General features: G+C 36.5%; 1 protein-coding gene across 1 annotated transcript; it reads left to right on the top strand.

Moving 5' to 3' along the window:
- Positions 1–2,443: 2,443 nt before the first annotated feature.
- Positions 2,444–9,111, top strand: LOC105864486 (olfactory receptor 10J5). The gene has a single exon (XM_076000273.1). It carries the CDS (start codon positions 4,536–4,538, stop codon positions 5,463–5,465), a length of 930 nt encoding a protein of 309 aa, XP_075856388.1. The 5' UTR covers positions 2,444–4,535; the 3' UTR covers positions 5,466–9,111.
- The last annotated feature ends 3,498 nt before the right edge of the window (positions 9,112–12,609 follow it).

The following is a 12,609-nucleotide window of genomic DNA, read 5'->3' as shown; positions in this document are numbered from 1 at the left end:
GCTATAGCTAAGACTTCGAGCACTATGTTGAATATGAATAAGAGGGGAGAAAGTGGGCATCCTGTCTAGTTCCGGTTCAAAGCGGGAATGATTTCAATTTTTCCCCATTTAGAATGATGTTAGCTGTTGGTTTGTAATAGATGGATTTGATAAATTTAAGGGCCATCTATGCCTATTTTGTTAAAGGTTTTTATCATAAAGGTATGTTGGACTTTATCAAATGCTTTTTCTGCATCTATTGACAGAATCATATGGTCTTTGTTCTTGGCTTTATTTATAAAGTGGATTGCATTTATAGACTTGTGTATGTTGAACCAGCCTTTCATGCCAGGAATAAACCCCACTTGGTCATGGTGAATTATTTTTTTGATGTGCTGCTGAATTCTATTTACTAAAATTTTGTTTAGAATTTTTGCATCTATATTCATGAGGGATATTGGTCTATAATTTTCTTTTTTTGTTGCATCCTTTCCTGGCTTTGGTATCAAGGTGATAATGGCTTCGTGGAATGAGTTAGGAAGGGTACCATCCTTCTCAATGGTGTGGAATAGTTTCTCTAGTATAAGTATGAGTTCATCCTTGAATGTTTGGTAGAACTCTGGGGTGTAGCCATCTGGCCTAGGACTTTTCCGTTTGGGGAGGTTTTTAATTACTGCTTCAATTTCTGAGCTTGTGATTGGTCTGTTCAGGAACTCATTTTCCTCCTGGGTGAACTTAGGGAGGTTGTGTGATTCCAGGAATCTATCCATTTCTTCTTCATTCTGTAGTTTTGGGGCATATAGATTTCTATAGTAGTCAAACATAATGTTTTGTATTTCTGTGGAGTCTGTTGTGATCTCTCCTTTTTCATTTCTTATTGAGGTTATTAGAGTCCTTTCCCTTTGAGTTCTTGTCAGCCTAGCCAGAGAGCTGTCAATTTTGTTGATCTTTTCAAAAAACCAGCTTCTGGTTTGTTGATCTTCCATATAGTTCTCTTATTCTCCATTTCATTTAGTTGAGCTTTGATTTTAGATATTTCTTTTCTTCTGCCAGGATTGGAATTGGTTTGCTCTTCTTTTTCCAATTCCTTGAGTCTATTCATTAGGTTGTCAGTATATAATCTTTCTGTTTTTTGGATGTGAGCATTTATTGCTATTAGTTTTCCTCTCAGATACGCTTTTGCTGTATCCCAAAGGTTTTGGTAAGATGTGGCTCCGTTGTCGTTTTGTTCGAAGAAATTATTGATTTCCCTCTGAATTTCTTCCTTGACCCAATAGTCTTTCAACAGTAGGTTGTTTAGTTTCCATGACTTAGTGATATGGCATGTATTTCTGTTAGAGTTGAACTCTAATTTTATACCATTATGGTCAGAGAAGTCACAAGGTATTATTTTTATTTTCTTGAATTTTTTGAGATCTGCTTTGTGGCCTAGTATGTGATCAATTTTTGAGAAGGATCCATGGGCTGCTGAGAAGAATGTAAATTCAACTTTATTTGGGTGAAATGTTCTATATAGATCTGTCAGAACTTTTTGTTCAATATCTTTGTTTAGGTCCCTTATTTCTTTACTTAATTTCTGTTTGGAGGATCTATCCAGTTCATTTAGTGGTGTATTGAAGTCCCCTGCTACTATGGCAGTATTGTTTAGGGTGGTATTTAGCTCTGACAAGGTTGGCTTTATGTAATTCAGTGCTCCTGCATTGGGAGCATAAATATTAAGAATTGTTAGGTCTTCTTGTTAGATCTTCCCTTTCACCATTATGAAGTGGCCTTCTTTATCCTTTTTAACTTTTGTTAATTTAAAACTAATGTTGTCTGCAAATAATATAGCAACCCCTGCTTCCTTTTGACTTCCGTTTGCTTGGATGATTGTTTTCCATCCCTTGATCTTCAGCTAGGAGGCATCTTTAAGGTTTAGGTGTGTTTCCTGTAGACAGCCTAACAATGCCTTTTGAAGAGTAGAAATTTTAATTTTGATAAAGTGCAATTTGTGATTGTGTTCTTTTATGGTTCATGCTTTTTGTTCCATATCTAAGGACTCTGCTCATTTCAAGGTCAAGATTTTCTCCATTATTTTTGTCTGGATTTTTAGTAGTTTTACCTTTTTATATATGTTTATAGTTAATTTTTTTTTTTTTTTTTGAGACAGAGTCTCGCTTTGTTGTCCAGGCTAGAGTGAGTGCCGTGGCGTCAGCCTAGCTCACAGCAACCTCAAACTCCTGGGCTCCAGTGATCCTTCTGCCTCAGCCTCCCGAGTAGCTGGGACTACAGGCATGCGCCACTATGCCCGGCTAATTTTATATATATATATCAGTTGGCCAATTAATTTCTTTCTATTTATAGTAGAGACGGGGTCTCGCTCTTGCTCAGGCTGGTTTTGAACTCCTGACCTTGAGCAATCCGCCCGCCTCGGCCTCCCAAGAGCTAGGATTACAGGCGTGAGCCACAGCGCCCGGCCTATAGTTAATTTTGAGTTATTTTTTATGTATGGCATGAGGTAAGGCTTGGGGTTTGTTTTTTCTTGTATGGCTATTCAATTGTTCCGAAAACACTTGTTGAAAACATCATTATTAAGATGCCTCAACACTATCAAAAATCATTTAAACATATATATGTGGATCTAGTTTTGGACTCTCCATTTAGTTCCGTTGTCTATTCTTCCCCCAATACCATACTATCTTGATTACTGTAGCCTAAAAGTAGTATAAGTCCTTTAACTTTGTACATTTTTTTCCAAATTGTTTTAACATTCTTGGTCCTCTGCATATCCATATAAATTTTAGAATGAGAATGTTTTATTATCTTGGCTAGAGGATTTGGTATCTTAATCTTAAATAGGTTATTGTACATTCAGAAATTGGACAGACAGGAGATATACTTTAAGGAAAAGCCCACTGAGTGTAATGCCAAAGTAGATGTGGCTCTAAATTGCTGACCTGATTGGCTGGAATAATGGTAAGATCCTTGAGGAAGATAGAAAAGTTGAGATGGAGAGCGTTTTCTGGATATAAGAAAGACTGATGTTTAGCTTGCTTTCAAAAATGTAAAATTTATTATGATTGCAAAGTACACAAATAGAAAAGTAAAGAGGGAGGTAAGTTGGAGATGTGGGAAAAAGATAAGTGATGGAAATAGAGATTTGAAAGCAATCAACAGAAATAATAACAGAAAAAATTGAGAGGGAGAGTATGGAGAGAAAAAAATAAGGGGCAGGGATTGACCAGAGAACAGTGTATATAATTATGGTATAGGTAGAATAAAAAAATTCATGGGAGGTAACCAAATGAGTGCTGGGAAGAGAGAAAAACAGTGTGGTGTCATGGAAACCAAGGTCGGAGAATATTTCCATGAGGCAAGGGTTAGAAGTGTCAAAGCAGAGATGGATGAGAAAAAAAAAAGAAAAGAAAAGAAAAGAAAAAGCAAAGTCTGATGGCTTTAGCAATAGAGGCTTCTTCAGTGACATTTGAACAAACAATTTCATGGGCGTGAACATGGCTAAGACAACTTGTAGGGAATTGCAGGGTGTAGGAGAGAAATTCTATTTCAGTAATTCTGAAAATGAAGAGAGAACAATGAGGTTGTCACTGTAGAGAACCACAGGATCAGATGTATCTTCTTTATATAAGTTATATAAACTCACTTTTTGACAAAAGGGGCTAGTGTCTCTGCTTCCTACAATTATATCAAATTGCCTATTCAATAGTTTTTATAAAATAGATAAGCCAGTTGGACTTCAAACAGCTAGATGATACTTTCCTCCTCCTCTTTCAATCCAAGAGCTTACATCCCCTCGTCCAAACTTGAAGTTGTCCTAATTCTTTACTATTACAGTGGAAACTAAACATGTTTTCTCAATCATAACTTTCTCTTCCTGACTTCAATCCAAAGGACTACTGGAATTAGGAAGAAAAATATTTTTTGGTGGGACATGAATGATCATTTTCAGTGGAGTGAAAATGTTTTGTGGTTATTCTGTTTTGAGGGTACAACGACGTGTTTGGACGGTATCACCTCTCGGAAATCAAGTTTCTACACTCAGAATTCAACTGAAACACTGCCTAAAAGGCCCTTTGTGGCCACCCTTCAAAGTCTGCCTTCCTTTAATACTTACCGCTATACCCTTTTTTCTAAAGACATTCACTTTTATGGTTTTCTCAACATCCACTTCACCAGCGTTCCTCCTTGTTAGAAGGGTCTAAGTGGTGGATATCAATATTGGTTGAGACACAGAGAATGACTTTCTCCTTGGTGCCCCTTTTCCCTTCCTAGCATCACTATGATGTCTGTGAGGTGTGCATGTGTTCAGAAGTCTTCATGCACAGGAAATAGTTTGTTCTGCAGTGATATTGTTCATCGTTTACACCGCGAAGAAGCACAGATAGGTTTGTCTCTCCATGTGCAAGGATCCTATCCATGAGCATGCTGCTCAAAAAGAAAGGCATTGGGTTCACTCTCTCGCTTTAGCTATCACTGTCCCTTGCTTTTTAAAGTCCAATTGCTGATGGAATTTCCTCTTGATGACTTTCTTTATTGCTTTCAGACACTGATATAAGAGAATGCAGAAAAAGAACTTCATAGAAGTGAAAGAATTCATCTTCTTGGGATGCTCTAGCTTTGGAAAGCATCAGATAACCCTCTCTGTGGTTTTCCTAACCATCTACATTTTAACTCTGGCTGTTAACATCATCATTGTGACCATCATCCGCGTTGACCATCACCTCCACACACCCATGTATTTCTTCCTGAGCATGCTGGCTAGTTCAGAGATGGTGTATACACTGGTTATTGTCCCACGGATGCTTTCCGGTCTCATTTTTCACAATCAGCCCATCTCTTTGGTAGGCTGTACAACCCAGATGTTCTTTTTTGTCATCTTGGCCACCAACAATTGCATCTTGCTGACAGCAATGGGCTATGACCGCTACATGGCCATCTGCAAGCCCCTGAGGTACACAGTCATCATGAGCAAAGGAATGTGTGCGCAGTTGGTATGTGGGTCCTTTGGCACTGGTCTGGTTACGGCAGTTCTCCATGTGACAGCCATGTTCAATTTGCCCTTCTGTGGCACAGTGATGGACCACTTCTTCTGTGACATTTACCCAGTCATGAAACTGCCTTGCATTGATACCACTATCAATGAGATAATCAATTATGGTGTAAGTTCATTTGTGATTTTTGTGCCCATAGGCCTGATATTCATCTCCTATGTCCTCGTCATCTCCTCCATCCTTAAAATTGCCTCAGCTGAGGGCCAGAAGAAGAACTTTGCCACCTGTGCCTCCCACCTCACTGTGGTCATTGTCCACTGTGGCTGTGCCTCCATTGCCCACCTCAAGCCCAAGTTGGAAAGTTCAATAGAAAAAGACCTTCTTCTCTCTGTGACCTACACCATCATCACTCACCTTTTGAACCCTGTTGTTTACAGTCTGAGGAACAAGGAGGTCAAAGATGCACTGCACAGAGTTGTGGGCAGAAACATTTCTTAACAGATTGAATCATTTTGTCAGGAGACACACACGTTCATCCAATACAATGTTTGTTGAGCATAATGTCAGAGAGTGGAAATGCTTTTGTTTTTTACTTCTAAGGATGGCAAAAAGCAGGTTTTCTGCTCTCGTGAATTTTGTAACCAAATATAAGAATCATTCCAAGTCAGTCTAATTCTACTTGTTTCTGTGCTTGAGGATTTTGGTTTTGAAACTTTTAGGGGCCCCATTTTATCTGAACTCTCTAATAGTGAAATTCTTGACTTAGTCTGGGAAGGGGATGTGGAGAAGAGGTAGTGGGAACTTAGGTGGCAGGGGTATTGGGAAAATAAGCAGCAGCTTTCATTTCTCTCTTCTTATACAAAAGAGAAAGCTTTCATTCTCAGGAGTTAAATCATGTTCCCTGCAACAGTCATTTTAAAAAGGGTTTCCTTAATTCTTGCTGATTGAAAAATGAACAGCTTTGCAAAAAAGGGTCCTTCTTTTATTATCTAGCCAAATTAGCTCCTTAAATAGTATTCATTTCTATGTGTATTCCTTCCTTCTGTGCAATCAAGGCAAAAATCTCTGCTGTTCCCTAGAGGCTAAGCAAGGAGAAGATATATCAGTTAGTGGCTTTTCTCTGTAACTGCATTTTTATCCAGTTGCACTTTTTTGTAAAGACTCTTCTCAACCTATGTGAACTTTTTAGATTTTTGATTTATATGTAGTAGCTGCAAAAGCATTGAAGTTGTTGTGTTAGGATTCGGTTGTACTAATTCCAGGGTCCAAGGTAAATGCCGTTAACTTCCATTCTCTCAGTAAAGAGTGCAAAAATTTTACTTCTCCCAATACTTATTTATATCAAAATAAACATAACCATGCTATGTTGCTTTATATCCTCAATGGGGAAAGTTGTGGGATGTTACATAGAGCTTCCCACCAGAGTTTTCCTCTACTCTGAGACAGAGCTGGAAGACACTTTCTAACATTTGTTTTCACACACTCATGACACCATTGTTATTCCACCTCCAGGTCAATTCCTATCCCTTACTTTCCAGTTTTCTTTCTTTTTTAAAAATTTCTAAATATTAAGGGGGTACAAATGTTTTAGGTAACATGAATCATTTTTGTTATGCTTGAGTCCTAGCTATAGATGTGCCGGTCACCCAAATAGTGTTCATAGTACCCATTAGGTTAGTTTATTCCCCTCCCCCCTGGTTGCTTTCCACTGTGTTTTACTTCCCTCTGTGCACTTATGTGTTCATCAGTTAGGTCCAATTTAATAGTGAGTACATGTGGTGTTTTCCATTTTGAGCCACTGAAATAGGGCTGAGCATCTTCTAGGTGACCTGTAATTTTCTGTTATGCAGAGCACTGTGTAAGGAGAGCACAAGCTGGAGGTGAGGGTCCTCTGCCGTGTTCCCTTGGGGCAAGCTGTTACAGTTGGTGACATCATAGCAGGTGGTGGTGTCTCCCCTGATGACCAGCACCTCATATCCTTCTAAACAATGTTTCAACAAAAGGCCCATACTTCCAAGGGTACCTGGGTAGGTGTCAGGGTTGTTTTTTTTTTTAACACTTTTTTGAAATTATTCACCAAATTTTGACGATATGCACAAGTGTGCCTTTTTCATCATATTCTTAAAGAATTTGCTCTGTTATAAATATTTCTTCCCTCAAATCCAAGCAGAAATATGAAACGAGATCCAACTTCCCTCCTTTACAGACTGTTACTGTTTCTTTAGACTCTCTTAGAGAAGTATCCTTTGACTTTGTTTTTGCTTATATAGGCCCTATTATTTTTTCACTAAATTGGAGAATGTTCTCGGCTGGGAGGTTGAGGAATGATAGGTGATATAGATGGATGTTGAAGGGCAAAGGTGGTCTTTTCTATTGAGAGTTTCCTTGCCTTTTTCCATATCATCCCCTTATTCCCTATGTGTTTCAATACCATTCCTGTCCCTCCCTCCAACACCTTATGGGGGAGTGGATACCCTTCTAGTATTAGTTGCACGGCTAGTTACTTTGCATGGCTTTCGACCCACTGGTAGAGGCAGCTTTTACAAGAAAACTGCAATAATATAAAAGTGGGTAGGCATATGTGGTCACGGATCCTTCAGCATGATAAATCAGGAGCAGCATGTCATTTTCTTGCTGCCTCCCATAATCTATTCATAACACTTACATTGCCAGCTGATGTGGGGAATATTTTCCCTATTCCCATTGTTTTTATCATTATCACCACCGTGATTATTCCCCGATATCTATCTCCCTCTACCCATGATCCTTTATCTTTCTTTTCTTATATAATACATCAAAAATACTTCCATTCCTTTAGTACTTTTTAAATTTAGCTCTTTCTTTCATCAGAGAAATGCCTATAATATAATTTATTTATTCAATCTATGTATATACCTCAAGCACTATGTGAAGCAATTAACTATCACCGAGCTTACCATAATGAGTCATGCAGGGACTCTGTTTCACATTATTCATAGTCCAATTGGGAAGGCAGACAAAATAACAAGAATTACAAAAACTTGCTATTGCCACATGTACAGGATTGTTGTCTGGGGTCAGGGGTGTTATTTGAAAAAAGGAACTGGTCAAATCTATTTAGAAGGTCAGAAAAGCATTCAAAGAGAGATGATATTTAATTAACTTTTTGTGGCATTGGGTCAATTGATGTCTGGGAGGCCAATAAGGGAAAAAGGAAGAGCCTGAGCAGAGACACAAGTGCTGAAAATGCCAGAGGTATTAGGTGAGCAGGTGTTTTATTCACCTCTGTATGCCCACTATCTTGTTGAATATTAGCCTGGTAAAAAGTGGGTGCTTAGCATACCTTTGGGTGAATGGCTATGCAGACACCTATTAAGTGTAAGGTCTTATCCAAAGATTTCCAGGTGTATTTTTTGATAGATACATATTATCATATTCCCTCTGTCTACCTTACAGACGTCCCTCACCTAAGGTCAACTAACAGAGAAAATAACAGAGTAGGGGTGACAATCCTAAGTGCATATTTGAAATTATTTTCTCCCATTGCAGGATTCCCTACAGGCAGTTCTTACTTGCTCCATAAACTCAGTTGACTACTATATAATTACATTAATTAGTCATTTAAAACTAGACTATAAAAAGCCTTTCTTTTAAAGGAAACTGGATTAACACTGGGTTAATATGTTTTAGCCACAACCAGGACAATAACGTCAACGAGCTTAAAAATGATTTCTTGATAGCTTGACATATAAAATCAAGAGTTAAGATATTTCAAATTTTATCTTTTAGGAAAAATTATGAAAAGACTATTGTGGAACTTAAAACTTGTGAAATATGATTTGTACAGTCTTAATTGTGTAGCTTTCTGATATCCTTTTACATTCCCTGTTTGCAATTCATGATGAATTACAGGAGAAAATTGCTGCAGTCCTCTCAACAATAAGTAGAATAAAACATTTTATTAATGGATACAAATGCTTCTGGAAGAAGGGAGGGAAGGAAAGTGGGCAGGAGAGATGAGATAAAGCCAAAGACAAACAGGTAGTTTATGGTTAAGCACACAGAGCTTAACTTTTAAGAAGATATATTGAAAATGTGCAAGAGTCCAGGTCAGTTTTGTTGCCACTGCTGAGGTGTATGTACCAGGTATAAGCGTGTGTGTGTGTGTGTGCATGTGTATGGACGTATATATGTACACATACATGCACATGGGTGTTTTTTTTTTGTTGTTTTTTTTTTGAGACAGAGTCTCACTTTGTTGTCCAGGCTAGAGTGAGTGCCGTGGCGTCAGCCTAGCTCACAGCAACCTCAAACTCCTGGGCTCAAGCGATCCTCCTGCCTCAGCCTCCCGAGTAGCTGGGACTACAGGCATGCGCCACCATGCCCGGCTAATTTTATATATATATATATCAGTTGGCCAATTAATTTCTTTCTATTTATAGTAGAGACGGGGTCTCGCTCTTGCTCAGGCTGGTTTTGAACTCCTGACCTTGAGCAATCCGCCCGCCTCGGCCTCCCAAGAGCTAGGATTACAGGCGTGAGCCACAGCGCCCGGCCTCACATGGGTGTTTTTATGGGGAGGGGGCTAACATATAAAAGTTTTAGATGTTATGAGCATTGTGATAAAAAGTGTTTTATTTGCATTATTTCATTTAATATCCATCCCTAATATTTATATAGCTCTTTACATTTCATGATGGTCTTTCACGTTCATGACCTCATTTGATTCTCATAGCACTCCTGTAAGATATTAATCTCCCATTTTCCAGAGAAATCCACCATCAGTGGATAGTTTAAATTACTTCCCCGAGGTCACATACATCATTGGAGACAGAAATAGGACTAAAACAGAAGTGAGCCTCAATTATAAATCTGTTAATTCTAAATTCCATGCTTTTTATTACTTCATCCACATGTCCAAATGTGTGTGTGCATGTGTGTGCACAAACACACACACACAATTTATTAATTCTCATCAGGGAATAAAGTATCATGAATAAGTAAACTTTAGTTTTAGCTAAAGCATCATTTCAATCAGTATGGATAGTCTCTGAAATGTCCTAGTTCCTTTCCTGCCTTTGTAAACAAAGTGTATTGATGATCATGAATATATTTGTTGACATGTTTACATGGGCACTTAACTGTATCTTGTGTTGTAGTTCACTGATATCTTCAATTGGAACTGAACTTAGAGTCTTTGCTTCTGAATTTAAAAGCCCACATATTTCAGTATTTTATAAAATTTGTAGTAGCATTGTATGATTTATGACTTTTTAAATTTTTTGGTTTGTTACGTCAACAAATATGACATGCATGTCCACTGTGAGTGCCAGGCACTGGGTCAGGCACTAGGAATGCAGAAATAAATAAGACCTAAGTCTTGCTTTGAGTAGCTAATGATCTACTTGCAGCTCTTTTCAGTGCAGTATGATTAGTGTTATACACACTGTAATGTGAAATCCCAGAGAAAAAATATGGCCTAACTAGGTGAATTTCATCCTTGCATGTACTGGTAGGAGAAGGCCAAGGTGAATGAGTTTGGCAAGTCCAAGCACTGTATTCTAGTGAGACTTCCTGACATTGAGCCTAATCAGAGACAGCAAGTGTACCAAGGTTAATGAATCCAGAATCACTCTCATTTATTATCCATAATGCTCAACATTGGAACAAACAGAAAATTATGACCCTTTGTCAAGAGAAAATCAGTCTGTATAAAGTAATCCTAAGATGATTTAATTTAGTAGTCAGGGACTTTAGAGCAGCTAGTGTATATAGTTTCAAAAACTTACAGAAAAATATGTTTATGGTGAGTAAACAGATGTAGAATCTCAGTAAAGAAATCTAGAACTAAAAATTAAAATATTTGAAATAAAAAATTCAGTAATCTGCTTTACAATAGACAGGAATAGGTAGAAGAAAGGGTCAATGAACTTGAAGATAGATTAATAGCAATTATTAAATCTGAAAAACAGAGATAAAAATGAATAAAAAAGTGAATAGTCTCAATGACCTGTATAACAATGCAAGAAATATAATATACATTGGAGTCTCAAAACAAGAGAATAAAGTGTTTTGCAAAAATATTTGAATACATGTTGGCCCAAAATTTTCAAATTAGTGAAAAATATAAGCTTATGGATCCAAGCATCTTAGTAAATCCCAAATAGGATGAATAAAAATAACATCAAATCTATGTACATCAGAATAAAATATTTAAAGCCGAAAGTAAAGAAAAAATTTTGAAAGTCATCAGATTAAAATGGCATATTACACACCCAGGGAAAAATAATAATTGTATTTCACTTCTAATCAGAAAAAATGGAGGCCAGAAGAAATTGAGTGAAATTTTTAGTGTTAGACCAGAATTCTGTATCCAGCAAAAATAACTTTAAAAATAAAAGTGGAGTAAAGATATTTTCAGATTAATAAAAACTGAGATAATTTATGTACTACTAGAAATGCCAAAGAAAGTTCTTCAGGCTGAAGGGAAATGACACCAGATATAAGTTTTAGATTTACAGAAAAGAATGAAGATCATTGAAAATGGTAAATATGTGGGTAAATAAAAGAGAATATCTTGTTGTTTTCTCAATTGTTTTAAAGAATATAATTTAAAGAAATATTTTGACATTTTTGTGAAGTTTGTAATGTATGTTGATGTCATACAAATAACAGCTTTAGCAGAAAGGAAAAGGTAAATGTAAATATATTGTTATGTGATGCTTTTGTTTAAAAAAGAGTGGTATAATTTAATTCTAAGAAAAACTGTGATGTTATGAATTCATATGTTATTCCATCAATCAACAATGAGAAGAATAATGCAAAGACATATAGCTAAGAAGGCAATATAGAAATAAATAGTAAAAAATATTTATTTAATTCAAAAAAAGGAAAAAAGGAGGAACAGAGGAAAAAATGATGGATGGAACAAACAAAAAATAGCAAAACAATAGAAAAATTCATCAACATAATATAATAATTATGTTCAACTTAAGTGTACCAAACATGACAATGAAAAGGCAGACATTGTCAGAATTGATAAAAAACAAGCAAGACCCAAGTATATCCTATTTTAAAAAGACAAACTTGACATAAAAATACATAGATAAGTTGAAAAAAAAGTATGAGGAAAGTTATATTAATAGCATGCAAATTCTAATCATACTGGAGTGTGGTACCTTCCAGAATTTCCTTTAGCATTTTTGGTAATGTAGAAATTATCTCAATTTTCACTATCTAAAAGTATCTTTTATTTTCACTTCTAAATCGATATCAGACAATGCAGACATCAAGATAAGAAATATAATCATAAATAAGAGGGACATTTCATTATAAAAAAGGCTAAATCATCAGTGAAAATTAGCCCATACCAATCAAATGCATATGCTCCTAATAATAGAGCTTCAAAATATATAAAGCAAAACCTAAGAGAATTAAAGAGAGAAACAGATAAATCTACAATTCTAATCAGAGATTTCAATACTCCTCTGTTAGCAATTGATTGAACAAGTAGACATAAAATAAGCACATAAAGTAGCTGCTCTATGGTATCTATCAATCTGACTGACTAATATTAATGGAACATTCTAACCAACAACAGAATACATTTTCTTTTCAAGTGTACATAGAAACAAGAGAGAACATATGAATTATAAAAGAAGAT

Source organism: Microcebus murinus, chromosome 2 (assembly GCF_040939455.1).
Source record: "Microcebus murinus isolate Inina chromosome 2, M.murinus_Inina_mat1.0, whole genome shotgun sequence".
In the NCBI taxonomy this organism is placed as follows: domain Eukaryota; kingdom Metazoa; phylum Chordata; class Mammalia; order Primates; family Cheirogaleidae; genus Microcebus; species Microcebus murinus.
The sequence above is the reverse complement of the archived record's forward strand: the minus strand, read 5'-3'. Positions and strand labels throughout refer to the sequence as shown.